Here is a 19583-nt window from a genome sequence, read left to right on the forward strand (position 1 = left end):
GTGTCCCACATGCTAAGATCTCTGAAAGGAAAAGAGCAGTATATGCCAATGACAGGAGTCCAGCAATGGGGAGGCAAGCATGGGGGTGAGCTCCTTGGTTGGGGAGTGCACTGCCCCCTATCCCATGCCCCAGCACCACCCATGGCCCCTACTAGCACAAACGGGAAACAAACCACAGTCTTACACAACCATTTCTATCACATTTTGTTTGCATTAACTACACTGTAACATGGTATAGCTATTAAATTTCTGTCTTATAAGCTGTCTGAGATGCATCTTTAAATTGTTTGGCTTTGAATTGTGTAATAGCAGGCATTTTATTATATTTTTGTTCTCAATAAAATTTCTCCTTCTCTCCTAGACTGTGAAAGCACTAAACCACTTAAAAGAAAACTTGAAAATCATTCACAGAGGTAGGCTTTTTCTGGATTTGCCTTTCTTACTGTGTGACATGTCTGTCACACGCAGTTCTTCCTGAGCATGCCTATAGATTATGCAAAATATATTTGTGACCCAACTATTTGGGGTATTCCACTTGATCATTTTATATTTCACTATGTCCATGTGAGTTTTGGTTCTCTTGGGCTACCAGTTGGAGGCTGACATTAGGACAGAGCCAATTGACAACACTCATTGGGTGTTACATTTTTTAAGTCACAAGTTTCTGTGTGGAGAACAGGGTCATAGTGCTATGGGAGGGGGTTTCTCCCATTTAAGTCTCTCACACACCAAAGCTGCTGCCATTGGTTGGTTGCTTGGCTGGTTGAGGTGCCTCGTTTGTTATTCCCTAACAAGCCAGGATTTGTAAGCCAATAACAAACCATGGTTTAAGGCTGGCTAGTGATCCTGGTTTGTAAGGGAGCAACAAACCGAGATGCTGAGTTCGGATATCATGGGAAGCAAGCTTGAATCCAGGTTCCTGGTTTATTTCTCCTGTTATTCCAGAGGGGGAGTGACTAGCTTACTGTGACATGCAGTTGCGGTTGCTGTCTTTAGTCGTGACTTGGTGTCTGACGCTATTGTAACTTTCAGCAGTTAGAAACTGAAGTGCTTTGGTTGCTGCTTATCTGCTTAAATATGTTTCTGTTTGCCCACATCTGTTGCAGATATTAAACCTTCCAATATTCTTCTGGACAGAAACGGAAATATTAAACTCTGTGATTTCGGCATTAGTGGACAACTTGTAGACTCCATTGCCAAAACCAGAGATGCTGGCTGCCGGCCCTACATGGCAGTAAGTGGGATTTGAAAACTTATATGTGATGGGTGAGGTGCGAATAGAAATGGAATCCTTTCTTTTACTCCCTTTGTTGTATAGGCAGAAGCTAAATATTTTGTACATGAATGGCTGAGGTTGAAATCATGCTTCAGCTTCACAAGCTAAAACTTAGATGAAGTTAGCTTGATGTGAGGCTTCTCCAGCTTAATCTTAGTACATTACATCACTGCACACCCAAGGTAATGCTGAACAGCTTTTCTTGCAGTAATCAAATCTCTTTCATGCTTTAGTAACCTGGTCCCTCTACTGGTGAAGGTATTGGAAGCATCCATTTTCTATGTGTTTGCATTTAGATGGTCATTTGTAGGAGGAATCTATAATGAGCTAGTAAAACCCTGTGGCTCCTATCAGAGCTTTTCCTGGGAAGAAGTGGCTCAGGAATAGAGTGAGGACATTTTGGACCATGATGGTTACCATACAAAGGTGCAGGGAAATGGGGAACATACAGTTCAATGAAATTCCTTTTGAGTAAATTAAGTCTGAGAATTGCTTAGTAACATTCTATGAGGATGTTGGTGCCTTGTGGTAGCATGGATCAATAAAATACAGCTTTAGTTCCCAAATGTGGCAGAAAAATTGACTAGTCTAAGAGGGATGCCCCCTATTGCCATTTAAATAACAGACAGATGGTTACACATGATTTCCAAAAATACAGATTCTTTTGCCATTTGTTCTTAGTTGGATGTGTTAGTTTTTTTAAGGAGAAGTGATCCCAGATTCAAAGCCACAGATAACAGGGAAACAAAGCATATTCTTTCAAAAATACTGGCACCAGCCAAGTGAGACTAATACACTTGAGTTGTGACATTAAATAGCAGATGGTTTTGCCAAGCAGAACCAGATTGGACAAAAGTGCTGCAAAAGATTTCATAGTTCAGTACAATCATAACAATGCAACATCATAAAATTCACAAATAAAACAAGAGGGTAATTTTATATAGAATAATATCTAGACTTTAGGCACCTAAAACATTGAAATACGCTTAATACTTCACCGTGATGAAACTTGTATATAATAATTGTCCATGGCTTCCAAGCGGGAACCATGGGATCTAATTATCCTGAGAAGACTCATATTAAGGGCTTTCAGTTCAGACTCCAGATTCAGTACTTTGGAAAACAGTCTGCCTCAGTCAAAGATGCTTAAGGGGTTGCCTAATTTGGCTCAGTGTTCATCCAAGTCCAATTCCTTCCTACCCCTTCACTAGTGAGAAATCAAAAATTTCAGAAGGATAGCTGCAGTGATTTCCCCTCAAGGCCAGTCTTTGCAGTTTTGGGGTGGGTAAAAAAGGAATCACTTAAATATCCCCTAATGTTTACTTCATTTGCATAATTCATACCATGTTGCAGGATTCTGATTTGCTTTAAATAGAGTACTTGCAGCCCTGCATTAGGATTAGGATCATGGAAGGGACAGTTGGTGTTAAATGAATCCTTCTCCATATCCCACTTCAGTAAATTCTTGTCTTTTTCTTATATAACTGATATTCTTCCTCTAATTTCAGCCAGAGAGGATAGACCCCAGTGCATCCAGGCAAGGATATGATGTCCGCTCTGATGTCTGGAGCTTAGGGATTACATTGGTAAGTGAGAAATGCTAAGGGCTTTGCATGCTGCTGGAGATAAAACCCTAAAGCAGCTTGTGAAGCAGCTTTAGGAGAAGTAAAAGCTAAACTGGCATTACTCTTGTGAACATGTATGCTGTGATAGGGCCTGCATTGCCTCCCTGAATAACAGACCTGTCTCAGCTTTCCTCTGCTACGCAGTTTGGCTTCCGTGGCTACTTTTTATCAGCAGTGACTTTACTCTGTTACTAGGGGGCAGCAATGCATGCTAAACCTCAAAAGAACCAAGCTTTAAGCTAGGCAAGCTGTTCCTTGCTGCCCCTTTAGAGCCAATGTAAGCCCAGCCTTCCTAGGTTTGGACCACTGAAGACAGCAAACTTAGTAGGAGTGGAGAAGAGTGTATTGAAGCAGAAAGGTAGAAACCAAGGGTTCGGCCTAATCAGAGACAATTCCAGATTCGAAGGGGCTGGGCAAAGTACCCTCTCTGGGCACATACACCCATAGCATTAGCCTAGTAGTCACCCCCAAAGTGGAGCTGACTAGGGGTGGGACAGGTGGCAGTGGTATCGAAGGGGGAAACCAGGAACTCCAACTCCCACCTCCTTCATTTCCCTGGGATGCCTCTGATCCCTGCCCTAGCATGTACAGTGGACTCTTGGGTTGCGAACGTGATCCGTGCGGGAAGCACGTTCGCAACCCGCAGCGCTACGTCTGCACACGCGCAGGTCGCAATTTGGTGCCTCTGCACATGCGCAAAGTGCCGAAACCCAGAAGTAATCCGTTCCAGTACTTCCGGTTTCGGCGCGGTGTGCAACCCAAAGCTGCTGTAACCCGAGGCATGACTGTAGTATGTTTAGGAGGAATGGGTAGACATTGTTTCCTCTGCTTTTTTTATGAGAAGCTTGAGGTCCGTCAGCCGGAGACAAATGCAAAATAGGGGCTTGGGTTAGTGCAGAACACACACACACACACACCCTATTATTTCATGTTTTAGAGGTCAAGTGCTTGCCTGCTGATTTGTGAACATTCTAAATTTAAATTGAAGAAGCAGCTGGTAAGTTGCCCACTCGTTTCCCCAGCAATTGCCTGCACACCTCGTATGATTCTTCTTCTTTTTAACAAAAGAAGTGGAAAGCATTGCAGCTCTTCTACAGCAGCAAGACAGGATTTCTCCCCCATCTGTGGAAAGCAGACTTGTGGGCTTTTCACAAATGGTAAAGTGTGAATACACCCAGTTGCAAAGACAAGGGAAAAAGAATGTTTGTGGGGAGCAGGGGGGATTAAGATGCAGAGAGTTGAGTTCTTTAAAGTTACTGCTATGTCTAGGAATCTCTTTTGAGTACCAAAACTATTATTTCTCAGGCACAAGCCATCTCCTGCTTTCCCCCAAGCTTTCTTGATTTCAGCTGGCTAATTTGGGGGGTTGCTATTGTTAAATCATTAGGAGTTAGAAACCTTGCACAGAGCTTCTGCTGGTGGGGCTTGTCTGGAGAATCGTCGCTCCCACCCTCCTGGCCCCATGAACTTTACAATGGCTAATCTAGCCCATGTTGTTGCTTTTTGTTTCGGTGTAGTATGAACTGGCCACAGGACGGTTCCCCTATCCAAAATGGAATAGTGTATTTGATCAACTGACACAAGTAGTCAAGGGAGACCCACCACAGCTGAGTAACTCAGAGGAACGGGAATTCTCCCAAAGTTTTATCAACTTTGTCAACTTGTGGTGAGTATGCCTCGCTCTGGGGCTCTTCAGGGCATTAGTAAGTGGTTCTGGCTCAGGCTTCCAAGTCTGTCCCTCAGCAACTTGCATATGACAGCAACATCCAAGAGCATTCATGTTGCTGGAAATGGTGCATTTTTCCTCCACTGAGGATGAAAGTGGGTTGGGTGGAGAAAGCTGCAGTATGAAGAGCCACTTGCAAGCCTTAAATTAATGCCACATTTCCTGCATGCGTGATGGAAGTGGTGGCTTGGAGAGATTTAGACATGTGCTTTCCTGGTTGAGTTGCCACTCAGTGTGAAGGCAACGCAGATCTTCCTTACTGACTTCTCACATTTGACAAATTGCACCGGGGTGGTGGGGAGGCCTTTCCTCAGGCTGTGTCTGTAGCAAGACTTTTTGTATCCCCTAATTACATCTTGGAGATCCGTTTGTTGTTGCCTCCTCGATATATGATAGAGGGAGCAGCAATTGCATCAAATAGAGTGCACACTGTAAATTGCAGAGTATATATTTGCAGTGCCTCCTGCTGGGAGTTTGCCTACCTGCAGGTTTGTAGCTGTGATATTTTAAATGAATGTTGATAAGCTGTGTTTGCCTCATTGCAGCACAATTATTACATTGTCCTGTGGATAAAGCGAAGTGGATCTGAGTCAGTTGCTCTTGTTACATTTAGCACACCAGAATGGGCTCAGGAAGAGTTATGTGAGCAACTTAACATCATTTAGTATATTAGTCTACATCAGTGGTGATTTGGAGCCTTGCAGGAGCTAGAATAGTTAAAGATACCTTTAAGATGAAACAATTACCTTTGAGGCTGTAATCAAACGAAAGAGAAAGCAGAGGAGTGGTATTTAAAGGAGAATGATCAATGTACATTTTACAAACTGATTAGAGCAAGACAGTCACTTCAAATTCACTACAGTGTTGATGTGCTGCCACCTGTTGGTTTGACATTTTTCTGCAGTGTTTTTAAAATGCAGTGAGTTAGCCTCTTGAGCTGATTTCTTAGAGGCAGATGGGCAGGACAAGACTGTCTTTAGTTGAGTGATGTGCTTTCCTCCTTAGAAAGGTGGGGAGCAGGTTTTGTGTTAAGTAGACAAGGCCCTTGAAAAGCAACTCTGGCATTTTCCTCTCTGCTGAGCTCTCTATATTCATTTATGGCAGGTTATGGTAGTGCAAGAAGGATCTTTTTTTAGAATCCCCCTGTGTTTGTTTATGAAGGGTTAATTTCATGCTGCACAGGTCTTGAGAAAGAAGGAAAAGGAAACTTCCCTGATGCCAGGAAGTTGTTGAAAGGCTGTGCACTTCCTGCATTCAGAATTTTAAAACAATGGAGTGAGAGACTTACTGATAGGTTGCAGACTTCAGAGTGCTTCTGCTTATATTGCAGCATTTTCTTGGTTACCTGCAGACCAAGAACAGTCCTGGGATTCTCAATACATTCAATATACTGTGAGCCTAATAGGCAATACAGAGGTGAAAATACGGTGTCTAGGGCTCCTGCATAGTTTGGTAGAAAGAGGAATTTCAATAGTACATCTTGTCTTGCATGGCTCATCTGCTGAAATTCCCACTCCTATACAGCTTGCAGAAGCCCTGTCCTCTTTTTTAAATTTATTTCTTTAACTGGTTGCCCTGGGTGAAAGAGAAGGCAGGTCACTATCACTGTATGAGTTGGTTTGATAGCCACAGCCTTTGGATAGAGAGGTGACTTAAATGACCATTAATGATCATCATCATACATATAGGTGCATTCATGCGATAGAATTGCAGACTCTGACAGTGTGCAATGTCTTAACTGCCCAACACTTAATTTCAGATGTTTTTTCTGCTAATGTTCTGTCACCCTAATCCTCTTACTGATCTTTTTAGCCTTACAAAGGACGAGTCCAAAAGGCCAAAGTATAAGGAGCTTCTGGTGAGTATGATGGGATATGTGAATGCATGAGACTAGAACTGGCTAAGACTTTAAGGACTTTAAAGACTTTTAACTCTTTTGAAGCTTGGTGGTATTATTATTATTATTATTATTATTATTATTATTATTATTATTATACCCCATCCATCTGACTGGGTTGCCCCAGCCACTCTGGGCAGCTTCCCACAGATATTATTAGGCATTCTGTAGCAGCACCATTGCTATTCCCATTTTGTGAGCTAGGAGCTACATTCTACTTGTTTAGTGCAAAGAGTGAGGCCGGGCTTGCTACTTTGTCCTTTGCTGTGAGCAATGAAGCAAGCCCACATTTAGTTTGTTCAGGGGTTGTGTTGTGTACCTAGAGAATTAAAGTTTTTTGGCAATTGCACGGCATATTTAATTGGTATAATTAAAATTTGATTTTGGGATTTGTCTGCTTCACCAGTTATCCATTTCCTCCTAAATGTAAGGCCAAGGGATGTACTGTACCCCACCTGCCTTCTCTGTGTGTATATGCCCATGTTGATGCTTGGGCCCCTTCTACTGAATCTAGTGAGCTGGTACCTCAGCGCAGCAACTCGTAACACCTGAAGTGTTAAGTTGCATGGAAGTACCTTTGGGAGCTCACACGTCTTCTGGAGGCACCTTCTGTGCTCCAAAAGTGAGACTATATTTTGTTCCCTTCTCTTCTACCAGAAACATCCCTTCATCCTAATGTATGAGGAGCGAACAGTGGACGTTGCGTGCTATGTTTGTAAAATCCTGGATCAAATGCCAACGACTCCGAGCTCTCCAATGTATGTCGATTGATACTGCTGCTACATCAAAACTCTAGTGCAAATGCTGAGAAAAAGCAAGATGTACAGAATCTTCACCCCGTATTGCAGTGTTTTAACGCTCGCCCAGACACCATGTGCAATAATGTTGGTGTTTTTCTTCCATTCTGTCTGTATATTATTGTCACTTATAAAGTGCATCCATGTAATAATACCTGATCACAGTGTTAGTGTCAGTCAAAGAGAGACCTCATTTTGCTCTTTTTGTGGACATATTCATAAAACGTGGAAATAAGTAACATTTTATTTGTTGGCCATGATTGGATAGCACCTAAAGTTAATTTCTAGACTCAGAGACTTCTCAGCAGCTACTGGAATGATTTTAGTCTTTCAAACTCTTCCAATTGTTACAGATAATATAAAAGAAAGGAAGTTAGGCAATGGCCTAGCTGATTCTGAACATAAACTGCTTGGGGAGAAAGAAACTTTTATGCAGCCAAATGAGCTACTTTTACCTTCTGAAGCCAACAAAGGCAAAGAGGGGATAATATATAAATATATATATAAATATATTTCTTCACAAAGTGCAATAGATTAATTGATTTGAAATTCTGTTGCTTTTCAGTCACAGTATATGTTTTGAAGACAATTGTGGCTCAGCAGAACTTCATATTTCGGAGGGAGAAAGAAGTGATCATGTAAAATGGACTATGTCTTTACCAAAAAATAAAAATAAAAATGCATTGCATTGCATTGAAAGGAGCTAACAATTAAACTCATGAGAGTATGAGTTTGAACTCATGGAGAATAATGTATTGTTTCATTTTCCAAGCAAGCCACTCTTCAGTAGAACTAGGTGTCCTGTAAATTGTTACCTGGTGAGATAAGACTTTTACCTGAGGAATTATTAAACTACTCAGTTGAATTTAACTGGCTTGTGACCCCTGATTTCCAACTCATGGCTAAACTTTCACCACTGAAAGGGTACGGGACAGTTCGCAGTTGTGAAGAGCTATTTTACATTGTTAATAATTATTTGTAATTTATCTCCATCAAACTTCTCATGTTTTCCAGTTGCATAGAAACTTCCCACAGAGCTCCAGGTATGACTTGGATTTCTGATATTAACCGTCAGATCAAATAAGCTCCCCACGTCCCCATCAGTTGGATAGTTGGGCTTCCAAAATCATTACAGAGAGGATGCTAAATATGTTTGCTTTCATTTTGTGGATGAATTCGTTTATTAGAATAATTTCCTAACACAACGGTAACTAAGAGAACTGGAATGTTAAGTTCTTAAAAGCATGTGGCAGAAAAAAGGAAACCCAGAGGTTATATTGCCAGATGGAGGGTGGGATGGGGGAGCCCTTTAAACAATTATATTGTCATCTCAACTGCATCCAGTGTGATCTTGTCTTCTAAGTCACAAGAGGGAGGAAGTGGTGTTTTTTAAAATCCAAAGTTATTTGTAATCTCAGTAACTGTCACTATTTAACATGTAATACTAGAATTGTAAGGGAATTAAGCTTTACCATTGAGTGGGTCAGTGATAACAAGACCCTGTTACTATAACTAGTTAACTTAATTTTCTCTAGTATACCAGCTGATTAATAGGATTTGGGGGCAAAAACTTGGTCAACACCGTAAGAGATAATGTATTGAAATGGGAACCAGTTGGGACCAGGGCCATTCCAAGACATTTTGCTGCCTGAGGCAAATGACAAGTGCAGAAGCTGACCAAACTGCCAGGTAAGCACCCACCACCTGAGTGACTGTTTCACTTGCCCAATGGTAGGCAAAGTCCCTGGTTGGGACTGTTTTAATGTAGTAATTATTCATTGTAATCCACTCAGGTGGAAGATTCTCAACCTCATCCAGATGTTCCCAACCTCTATATGCATATCTCCTGGCTTTTCCTCTTTGTGCCTGCCGAAAATTGAACAGTAATTAGAGCCCCTTTCATCTTGCATTCTATTCTCACGTATATTAGCAGCGCATTTCCATTCGGTCAACCGCAAATGGAGGTAGCTCCTATTCAGGCACAGTGGATGTCTGAGAGAAACTGACTGTTCTAGCATATTAATCATAGATTGGTATATTAAGGGTGCAGCATTTATATTACAGTATATGTTTATAAAGATGTATAGTGTTCAGAAGCTGTGAAAATAGTGTAAGAACTGTACATTGTGAGCTCTGGTTTAATTTTTTTCTTGTACCATAGAAAAAAAATGTAAAGTTTATTGAGAAGCCGATGTGCAGGGGATATTGCCTTATTGTCTGTAAGTAAAATGGAGTTTGACAACATGATAGCTTCTAAGAGCTTCCAACTATTTTATCCTCTCCTGGTTTGACTTCCTCTTCTATTTAAAATACTCTACATGAAATCAAAGTGTTAATGTAATAGGTCCCCCCCCCCCCCCGCCTGCAGGTCAGTTGTAAAATAAATCAAGGTTCCGAATATGATCTTGCTATAAGGTCAGACATGATGATGGGGAAATCAATAAATGAAAAATGAAATTTAAAAATGCCATCTTTCTCTGGCCAAGTTTTCCTGTTTACTGATGTTTGCAAGAAGGACCAAAAGGTATGGTGGGACTTTGAGGGGGTGCCCCTGAAATACAAGAGGCTCAGCTGATCCTGACCATTGTTTGACCTTGAAACAATTTTTTTACTCCCCTGAACCAATTACTTTGTTTGCTGTCTATGCTTTTTACACAATTGTACCTCCATGCTGACTGCAAGCTTTTTAATCTAGCAGAGCTTCCATCAGTAGAATGGGGAGGGGTGTGCTTTTTGTTATTCCCCCACAGTCTCCTACGCCATCTCACGCACTCTTCTGAAGGGTTCCCCCAACCCTATGGAGTATGTTTTGGGGGACTTCAGGTTGGAAGGAGGAATTGCCAAAAATTGCCTCTCACCCCGTTCTGCCCCTGGAAGCCTTTGCTGGATCAAAGAGCTTTCTATCAGTGTATGGGAGAAATCATTGGATAATATATTTCATCTTTAGCTACTACTGTATTTGAGGTCTGACATTACCACATGAATGACCTAATTACTTGGGTCATGCATGGCGTATAACACTTGTGCATCCTAGATTTGAATTTGCCTTTGGGCAACAGCATCACGTTGCTGATTTATGTTATATTTGTAATTTAACACAAAAGATCTTTCTCAGCAGTAGCCCTGCCCAACAAGGTAGCTGCCATTTGGGGCTTTTGTTTCTTGTTCCACCTGTTTTGTATTTTTATGTTACTGGTTTCAATAAATTCATTGAAATCATTTTGAACTAAATTCTCATACGTTCTCCAGACCATTACCAGCCTCTTCCATTTCTATCATTTGGGGTGGGTGGGGGGAGGCTTTTTTTTTTTTAAAAAAAATTATTTTGTAGACCAGAGGGGGAAATTGCATTTTTCACTTCTCCTTTAGCAGTTAAATGACAAGAAGCTGTGATTTGACCTGTCTTTGAAGTTCACTGAACAAATTACTGACTTTCTGCCTAACTTTCTGCACATAGTGGCTTGCAAAGGTGAAATGAGAGATAAACTAGTCCAGGCTGGCCAGGCTTTATGGATAGAGCACTGAAGAAATCTTGGAATATCTACTATTGTTAAAGCTTGCACATGACAAAATAACTGCAAAACAAGCACTCAGTGTGACATCACAGGGAGTCTTTTAATTAAGTACGGCAGTGCTGATCACAGAGGTAAGGCATTGTGTTTATTTACAGTGTGGTTTTTTAATATATATATAGTTGACAGCATCCCTTTAAATAAGGATAAAAAGCCCTGTACCGTATGGCAGTGTAGCACCTAAAACTAGTCTGTATTCAAGTGCTATTAAAAAGCCTCAATGGAATGACTTCTAACTTTTTGCATATTAAAATTAAGTAAAAGAAAACAAGCATGTGAAGGATTGTTCTATCCTACCAGTGCACTGTGTGAACATTTGTACAATAGAAAATTCATGCTTTAAATAGTGACCTTATAAAAAAACTTAACATTTTTTTATACAACATGCAGCAATATTAAAACCAGTTGTTCGTTCTTCCCCTACTTGACCTCAGTTTAGTCGCTCATATTGAGGTCTGCAGAGACAGCTCTCCTGGTCCAGGCTGTTCTTCAGCCAAGAGGACACACGAGGGCACGTGGTCCTTTTTGTACTGTCTTGATTTCCAACAACTCCTTCCAGTAACACAATATTAAATACACTCATTTAGTAAATAGTTTTGTAATTAGCTTTGGTTTGCAATACTTTTACACAGTTTCAGAAAATGGCCAGATCCGTCCAAAGCAGCCACAAACTGTTTCTTACACATGCCCTTCCATACTGTGCAACCTTTCTGAATTGCAGTGCACAGAGGTTTACAGAAGAAATAAAAACACTGATGAATTGGCCAATACTGCAAAGTACCCAGCTAGCCAAGAAGAACAAGCTCCTCCTCTTTGGATGTGGATTCATAGCTGTTCTCTGGAAGACCTTGCATGGGATTTTCACTCTGCTCCCTGCACTACAGGTGAGGCTGGGCAGGAAATCCAGAAAAAAGCAATGGCTAAGGCACGAAGATATTGTGGACTTGAGCATCCTGTGCGGTTAGTTCTGTGTCACAATACTGTAAATGGGAGCTTCTTTTCACAAGCCTTAGGCAATCGAAAGGTTGAATATGATGTCAATGAGACTGCTGCTTCTGTAGCGTAGATCACAGACAGGTGTGTTGAAGGAAAGGATGTCTTGAAAGAGGTGCAGCACCATGTGAAGGAGGCAGTAGAGGTTTATTTTGCAAGGCGATTCTTCACATTGGTATTGTGTGCATTGCAAGGTATCTGTTTGGTTCAGTTGAGTGCTATTGTCTTGCTGTTCTGAGGCGCCATTCTGCTGTGATGCTGCAGGCTTCCATGCTAGGTGTTTATGGCTGAATACTTCACGCTTTTTGTGGGACATCAGCATGATGTCATCAAATTATTATCCTGTTTTCCCTCCTTTCTCTTCAGACCATTTTTAAAAGACAACAACAGTACAATCCCCATAGCTGTAGATCACCATAGTACTATTCTGTCCTTTTTGTGTGGATTTTATGCACACTCTGACATACTGGGCAGGTGAACCTGTTGCTAGTCATCTACTTCAGCACACCATCCCTATTAGTTTTTCCATTTGCACAATTTTGTAAGTATGGCTTTTCAAAGCATCTTTTTATTTGTGCTAGAACACTTTTGCCTATTTATTAGAATTGAAATAATCACACAATTGTACTTACATGAAAAACAACTTAACTCAAATTTTAAGAATTGAAATTGCTTTAAAAATTGTTGTTTTCTTACCATTATCTTAATTTAAAAAGTGCTGTCTTTTTTTTTTTAAGAAGCCATAAAAGTAAACCATATAATAGAACTTTTAAAAAGCGGTTTGTTGTAAATTAAAGAATTAATTTGGCTCGTTCAGAATGGTCCCTTTCCCACTTTCATGCCTATGTCATCTCTAGTGGTGCGGATTACACATAAAACAAGTACTATATCCTCAACTCTGAGTGTGGAAAGTTTTTCTGTGTGGAAAAGACTTTCTGGAGAGTAATGATTGTGCACAACGAAGAGTTGCCAACTTGGAAGTACCTATATAAGTACCTGCCCTCCCCTTTCAACATATGTCTCACCACCTGCTTAAGCTATATTAATTTATAGCACCGGTATAGTTCAAGCAAAGTTTCACTCAAGGGCCATAAACATCATAGCAGACTATTGTTTTAAAGGCTTATTCACCTGCTTAGCTAGTATTTTGCACCTTTCACTACAGCTGCCATTTTCAGATTTGGTTGCAACAGGAAGCAGAAGTTATTTTGTTTTTTAAAAATAATAATAAATCCTGACATATAGGGACCGGTTTAGTTAAAATACACTTTCCATCACTGTAGATACAGTAGTGTAATTTGTTTTAAGCTACCACCTAGCTTTGAGCCAAGTAGGATACATTTTAAGTGCCGTTTGGACTTTTGCTTCTACATTTCTTTTGTCAGTCTCATAACTAGACTCAAGATCTGGCCCCCAGCCCCTCTCACCAAAGTCAACTATCTGCTTCCTATGCCCAACCACTCAGGATTTGGTCTACTGGCAAAAGTAAAACTGAGGGGAATGTAAAGGGTTTTGAACTTGCTAGAATGAAAGATAAGAAGGTATGTGCAAGGAAACAAACAGGAAGCTCACTGGGCATTAAGGAAATTACTAATAATCATTTACAGTCATACCTCGGGTCGAATGCGCTTCGGGTTGAGTGCGTTCGAGTTGCACTCCGTGGCAACCCAGAAGCAACGGAGCGCGTGTGAATGTGCAAACGCTCAAAATGATGTCACGCGCATGCGCAGAAGCGGCGAAAAGTGACGCGTGTGTGCGACATGCCGTCGCTAGTTTTGTTTGCTTCTAGATGCAAACGGGGCTCCGGAACGGATCCCGTTCATATCTAGAGGTACTACTGTATAGGTAAATTATAACATTCAGTTGTTACTGTGGACATTCAGCGGTGTAGTGAGGATCTGTTGCCCAAGTGGATCTGAGTATAGTTTGGAATTGTGGCTGAGGGCTGGGCCCTCACTTTGTGGTATAAAGGGAGAACTACGGTTAAAACGAATGAAGGGTAGATATCTCACAACATAGTGCTTTGCTCATAACCCAGACTTTGTTTTGTATATATAGCTGTGGAGTCGTCACCTGGGTGAAGCCTACCCACATGTGAACAAAGGTACCCTACCAGGCAGGCAGCATTTGCATCTTTTTTAAAGGAGGCAGCATATTTGAGTGATACATTGCAATATTCTGGTCTGCCCTCAGGAAAGCGATGGTTAGGAACATAATGAGTATCTGGTGCTTGGTATGAAGCCTTTGGGCTGGGAAATGGTTGCTGCGTAGCTGGGCCTGCCGTGGTCCTGCCTTGTACCAGCTAGCCTGACCTTGCCCTAGATGAAAACCTGGCAGCCTCCTTTTTGGGGTCTGCCCTGTGCAGTAACAGGTGTGAGCATTCTAGCAGCAGCTTGATGGTCATGTATGATACTGCATACAGATCTGTTGTGACATGTAGAGAAAACCCAGACTGCGTTCTGTACCATCACTGATGGACTTAGATCTGGCAATATCTTAATTTAAAGACAGACAAAGGCCATAGGTTCAGGCTACAAGGGGTAAGTTGCCCAGTTTCTTCCACCGTGGTAGACTTAGTCGTAGATTTGCAACCTTCACTTGTTAAACTTTGTCACTTTTTCAGATCAGCTCTGGGCAACATATTATTCAATATTATCAATTTATTCAAGACTGCCTGTTTATTAAACTGAATAAATATTTGGTATATGAGGAGGCATGTGAGTCCTTCAAAGTGTTTTTGGAATTTGAAACAGAATTTAAATTGGTAATCCTTTCTATTTTTATAAGTTATGATTACTTTATTGCTTGTTGCAAATTTATTCATGACAATCTGATACACTCACAGATATTTATATATAAGAATATGGTTGGTTTTAATAGTGGGTGTTGAAATGCTATAGATTTATCTATATCTATATCAAATTATAGATGTGTTTATATTTTTAATTTAATTAAGAAATGAGCAAAGTACTTATGAAAGGAGGAATGTACCCTGAAACAGAAAATTGATAGAAGTCACCCCAAACTTCTAGTCAATTAAAAATCCTTCATTTATGTACTTGCTTTTTATATTACTCCATGTTCTTTCCAAGCTGAGTGCCCACCACATAAACAAGTCAGATTGCTTTACTTCTATTTCAAGTGCCTTTAAAATTGTTAAGACAGGGCAGAGAGAGAGAAGTGTTTAGTGAAAGGATGGCTTGGAGGTTACTGGTCTGACAATGGCTTCTTCGTGAGCTGACTTTTTTTTTTAAGTCTTCATGTATATAATCAGGAGGAAAGGCAGTGGCTGCCATGCAGTGTGATGGAAGCTGTAAGTGAACCAAATTTTTTTCCACAGTAGGCAATAAGAGACAATATAGCAGAACCTGCTCCGGATGATAGATATGCTAGGGATGAAATGGATGTGCATACCAAACATAATTCTGCTGCAGAGTGAGTCTTTCTTGGAAGAGGTCTGGAAGCTACTAAAGTTAGCTGTGCTTGCTGAGGTGGAGACTCCTGCACCAGAGATTTGCTTTGTGGTGTGTGGGAGATTATCTGGCAATTTCATTTGTAATAGGGGAGGGGAATGTCCTGGGAAAACTGACTCCAGTTTCTTCTCCCTGGCTGTCACCAGAGCTCTCTGATAAAGTATCTGAGTCTCTTTAATGGAAATCTGTTTGTGTTTAGCTGCATCCCCACACATAAGGCTTATTCTGTTCACCACTGTTGTAAATGCAGGTCCATGGTACTGTTCAAGTTGAGATCACTAACATCTAAGAAATCAATGTTGAAGATGCTGGGCCCAGTGGTGGTGAGGGAACCGAAACCGTTGGCTGAGCTAGGCGGAGTGAGGTCCAGCCATTCCATTGTTTCCCAAGGAGACTCTGTGAATCTCATGTGCAAACTAGTTCCTTCTCCAGAAGAGGGAGACAGCTGGGTCTCCATGGGCGACAGGGGAGTGGGCAGGATCTCGTGGGGTGTCAGCAGTTCATCGGCAGCTTTGTTGGAAAATCCTTCCATCACCCCTTCAAAGTGTGGTTCTTCACCCACTTTCAGTAGGGTGATTTCACTCGACCGCCCCAGAGGGCTGTGGGAATTTAACAAGATTTCCAGATGACTGTCGTTGCTGCTAGGGCAGTGTTCAAAGGACAGCTGACCTGAAGGGCCTTGCTCAAATGAAGCAGATGTCTTCAGTAGCGAGGAAGTGCCGGAGGTCCCCGAAGACACTGTTATCTGAGGCACCTTCTGAAGGCAAGGGCGGTCCTCTTTGGCATTTGCAGGCATTTCTGTTTGCAAACAAAAAAGGCTCATCAAGAGCAGATCTACAACTTTACTATGCCGTGCACCCCAAGCCACCCTACAACTTGAAATGTTATAAAACATCTTGCACATCAGTGATTACTGCCTGTCAAGACGGCAGACTCCTTTGTCTACAGTATGAGATACCCAATGGAGCACATCGTAATTCGCAGTTGCTGTCAGAGAAGTGTGTCCTACTTTTCTTTTGGTTGGATATAGCTTTATGTGATGCTACGCTAGAGTAACTTGGCATACCAGGAATGTACTTTGTGGTTCTGTGAGCCTGTAAGGTGTAACTAGGAATGCCTGGGTGAGAAGAACAGAAAGATCGCAGAAGAGCCAACAGCAGATTGTGGTCAGGGAACACAGTAGGTGCTCCATCCAAGGACCGGAGGAAGGAAATCAGTAGAAGAAATTATCACTAGGTATATGTGTGTTGGCAAGGACTTGTTAAGAGGGGAAAAGATGAGCAGATGAGTATGGGACGTCCTACAGCAACTAGAATCTTAATACTTCACCAAACCATTATTAGGCATTACAGTGGAGCCCCGCAAGACGAATGCCTCGCAAGACGAAAAACTCGCTAGACGAAAGGGTTTTCCGTTTTTTGAGTCGTTCCGCAAGAAGAATTTCCCTATGGGCTTGCTTCGCAAGACGAAACGTCTTGCGAGTTTGTTTGCTTTTTCTTAAAGCCGCTAAGCCGTTAATAGCCGCTAATAGCCGCTAAGCTGCTAGCCGTGCTTCGCAAGACGAAAAAACCGCAAGACGAAGAGACTCACAGAACGGATTAATTTCGTCTTGCGAGGCACCACTGTACAAGTATAAAACACCGATATATAAAATTTAAAATATATACAAATAAATAGACATGTAAACTATATAAAAATGGGATTTCTTTCATTGGGATTTCTTCCCACTAAATAGTGCCATTGACCACTCTAAGAGATACTGTTGACCAAAACTCAGCCACCCTTGCAGTTAAGGTAAAGGTAAAGGTAAAGGTACCCCTGCCCGTACGGGCCAGTCGTGTCTGACTCTAGGGTTGTGCGCCCATCTCACTTAAGAGGCCGGGGGCCAGCGCTGTCCGAAGACACTTCCGGGTCATGTGGCCAGCGTGACAAGCTGCATCTGGCGAGCCAGCGCAGCACACGGAAATGCTGTTTACCTTCCCGCTAGTAAGTGGTCCCTATTTATCTACTTGCACTTTGACGTGCTTTCGAACTGCTAGGTTGGCAGGCGCTGGGACCGAGCAACGGGAGCACACCCCGCCGCGGGGATTCAAACTGCCGACCTGACGATCGGCAAGTCCTAGGTGCTGAGGTTTTACCCACAGCGCCACCCGCGTCCCTTACCCTTGCAGTTACTTCCAGATTAATGTCAGACAGATAGATTCCTGTATGCTTATATCAGATTCTGATTGTTAAGACCACACAATCTATTTTAGTGCAAGGGTGGCTAAACTATGGCCCTCCAGATTTTGGGCTTCATCTCCCAATCATCGCTGACTGGGGTTGATGTGAGTTGGGGTCCAGTGACAGTCTGAGGGCCACATCTGGTTGCTTAAAATAAGCCCATCAAGAAAATGCACTTTGGAAGCGGCACTTTCTTTCATGGGCTATGACCATGGCTACATTTAGCAGTAGGCATTGGGCTGAAATTATGACTTACTATGACTAGGGGGTAAGGACGCAGGTGGTGCTGTGGGTTAAACCACAGAGCCTAGGACTTGCCAATCAGAAGGTCTGCAGTTCGAATCCCCTTGACAGGGTGAGCTCCCGTTGCTCAGTCCCTGCTCCTGGCAACCTAGCAGTTCAAAAGCACGTCAAAGTGCAAGTAGATAAATAGGTACCGCTCCAGCTGGAAGGTAAACGGCGTTTCCGTGCACTGCTCTGGTTTGCCAGAAGCAGCTTAGTCATGCTGGCCACATGACCCGGAAGCTGTATGCCGGCTCCCTCAGCCAATAAAGCGAGATGAGCGCCGCAACCCCAGAGTTGGCCATGACTGGAACGAATGGTCAGGGGTCCCTTTACCTTTACCTTATGACCAGGGGAAATTCTCTGAAATTGCCATTTTGGGTACCACCCTTCAGGCAATGAAAAGCATTGGGGATAGGGGTTAGTGCAGACACAGCGATCACAGTGCACCCTCTTTGGGCAGCCAGAGACTTCGCTCATACTTGCTTTGACCAGAACTAACAGTCTTGCCTTAGGGATATCACCTACCTCCAGTTTCAATAAGCACATCCAACAGTTCATCCATTTGCTGGCTTCGGGTCATCTGCTGCAGCAAGAAAAAGCAAGGGATGTTAGGAAGTCGGTACTGGAGCCACACACTACTATACTAGAAAAATCAGCTTTGATGGATAGAGAGAGATGCTTTCAAAAGAAAGCTGAAGCCTCAGACATATAAGGATGATAGAATCTCCTTGACAGGCATGTTAAATAAACAATTATTCCTTAGTAACTAGTTGAAACAGGTCTCCTACAATACTTGAGCAGTTTTTTGTGCGTATAGTAGGCTGTTATGTATTACAATTAATACCGTTATAGTTCATAAAAGCCTCAGAGAAGCAAGATCAATAGCCCTCCCAAAGTGGAATGAAAACTCCCTCCTTCACTCAGATGTTCAACCTGTAACTAATGTTACTTAGAATAAAATCCCACCACATTAATTGGTACTTACTTCCTAGTAAGTATGCTTACGTTGGCTCCTGTTAACCCACACAAACTTTGTGTGACCCACTGCAATTACCTCTTTAGGGACCATCCTGCAGTGCTCTTGTGTGTACTTTTTTGAACCAAGTGTTCAGCTGTAGCTTGCAAACTTAGTTCATTCAGAGATCATTCTGTTTCTTCTAAAAATTCAGATGGCCCTTCCAACAGAAGTCACCTGAATCACTTCAGCTGCTTATTCAATGTCTGAACAAATAAGAGGTTGAATGAATTTGCATTTGCTTTTAATCCAATTGACTGTATATAATTCTTTCTACAACAATAAATTCAGTTTTCAAGGCTGTCGGTAGTCATCTGCTTTCACTCATAGGTCACACAACACTCTCAAATCTGCAATTGGCTTTGATGTACATAACAATCAAAGCAAGCTATCTGCAGCCAAGCATAGCCTACCAAGCACCAGACTGTTACCTGTTTCACAGCATCAGCGTAGGGTGGTGGCTGCTTTCCATCTGGGAGGGCAGCATTTGACTTGCAAAAGCCAGGAGACAGAATGGAATACTTCTGACTACCTTGTGCTGGCACCTGTGTGGAACCAAAATCAATCACGGGGATCAAGCCAAACTTGGTCCAAGACTGCTATTCAGCAGTTGCCTCCATAAATTTACCTCTTGCACATGGGAACAAATCAACAGTCAATGAGGTGATCTCATTGCAAATCCAGTGGAAGCATGAGAAAAA

At 42.0% G+C, this 19583-nt stretch overlaps 2 protein-coding genes and 1 non-coding gene across 25 annotated transcripts in view; 2 read left to right on the plus strand and 1 right to left on the minus strand.

Annotated features, from left to right (window-relative positions):
* The window catches only part of MAP2K4 (mitogen-activated protein kinase kinase 4), a 47260-nt gene extending 37695 nt beyond the window's left edge, over nucleotides 1-9565 (plus strand). For all 14 annotated transcript variants that reach the window (XM_077924281.1, XM_077924283.1, XM_028717107.2 and 11 more), the window contains 6 exons: nucleotides 362-413; nucleotides 1107-1234; nucleotides 2785-2862; nucleotides 4419-4567; nucleotides 6440-6485; nucleotides 7182-9565. In XM_077924281.1, the coding sequence (XP_077780407.1) occupies nucleotides 362-413; nucleotides 1107-1234; nucleotides 2785-2862; nucleotides 4419-4567; nucleotides 6440-6485; nucleotides 7182-7295 (567 nt within the window). In that variant the 3' untranslated portion in view covers nucleotides 7296-9565. The remainder of the gene's footprint in view (nucleotides 1-361; nucleotides 414-1106; nucleotides 1235-2784; nucleotides 2863-4418; nucleotides 4568-6439; nucleotides 6486-7181) is intronic.
* A 1346-nt stretch (nucleotides 9566-10911) lies between these two features.
* The window catches only part of MYOCD (myocardin), a 136054-nt gene continuing 127382 nt past the window's right edge, over nucleotides 10912-19583 (minus strand). For all 10 annotated transcript variants that reach the window (XM_077924275.1, XM_077924274.1, XM_028717097.2 and 7 more), the window contains 3 exons: nucleotides 19314-19427; nucleotides 18393-18450; nucleotides 10912-16157 (listed from right to left, as the gene is read on the minus strand). In XM_077924275.1, coding sequence (XP_077780401.1) covers nucleotides 15589-16157; nucleotides 18393-18450; nucleotides 19314-19427 — 741 coding nt within the window. In that variant the 3' untranslated portion in view covers nucleotides 10912-15588. The remainder of the gene's footprint in view (nucleotides 16158-18392; nucleotides 18451-19313; nucleotides 19428-19583) is intronic.
* LOC114593119 (small Cajal body-specific RNA 16) lies at nucleotides 14131-14310 on the plus strand. The gene has a single exon (XR_003705613.1).

The sequence above is a fragment of the Podarcis muralis genome, chromosome 2 (genome assembly GCF_964188315.1).
Source record: "Podarcis muralis chromosome 2, rPodMur119.hap1.1, whole genome shotgun sequence".
In the NCBI taxonomy this organism is placed as follows: Eukaryota; Metazoa; Chordata; class Lepidosauria; order Squamata; family Lacertidae; genus Podarcis; species Podarcis muralis.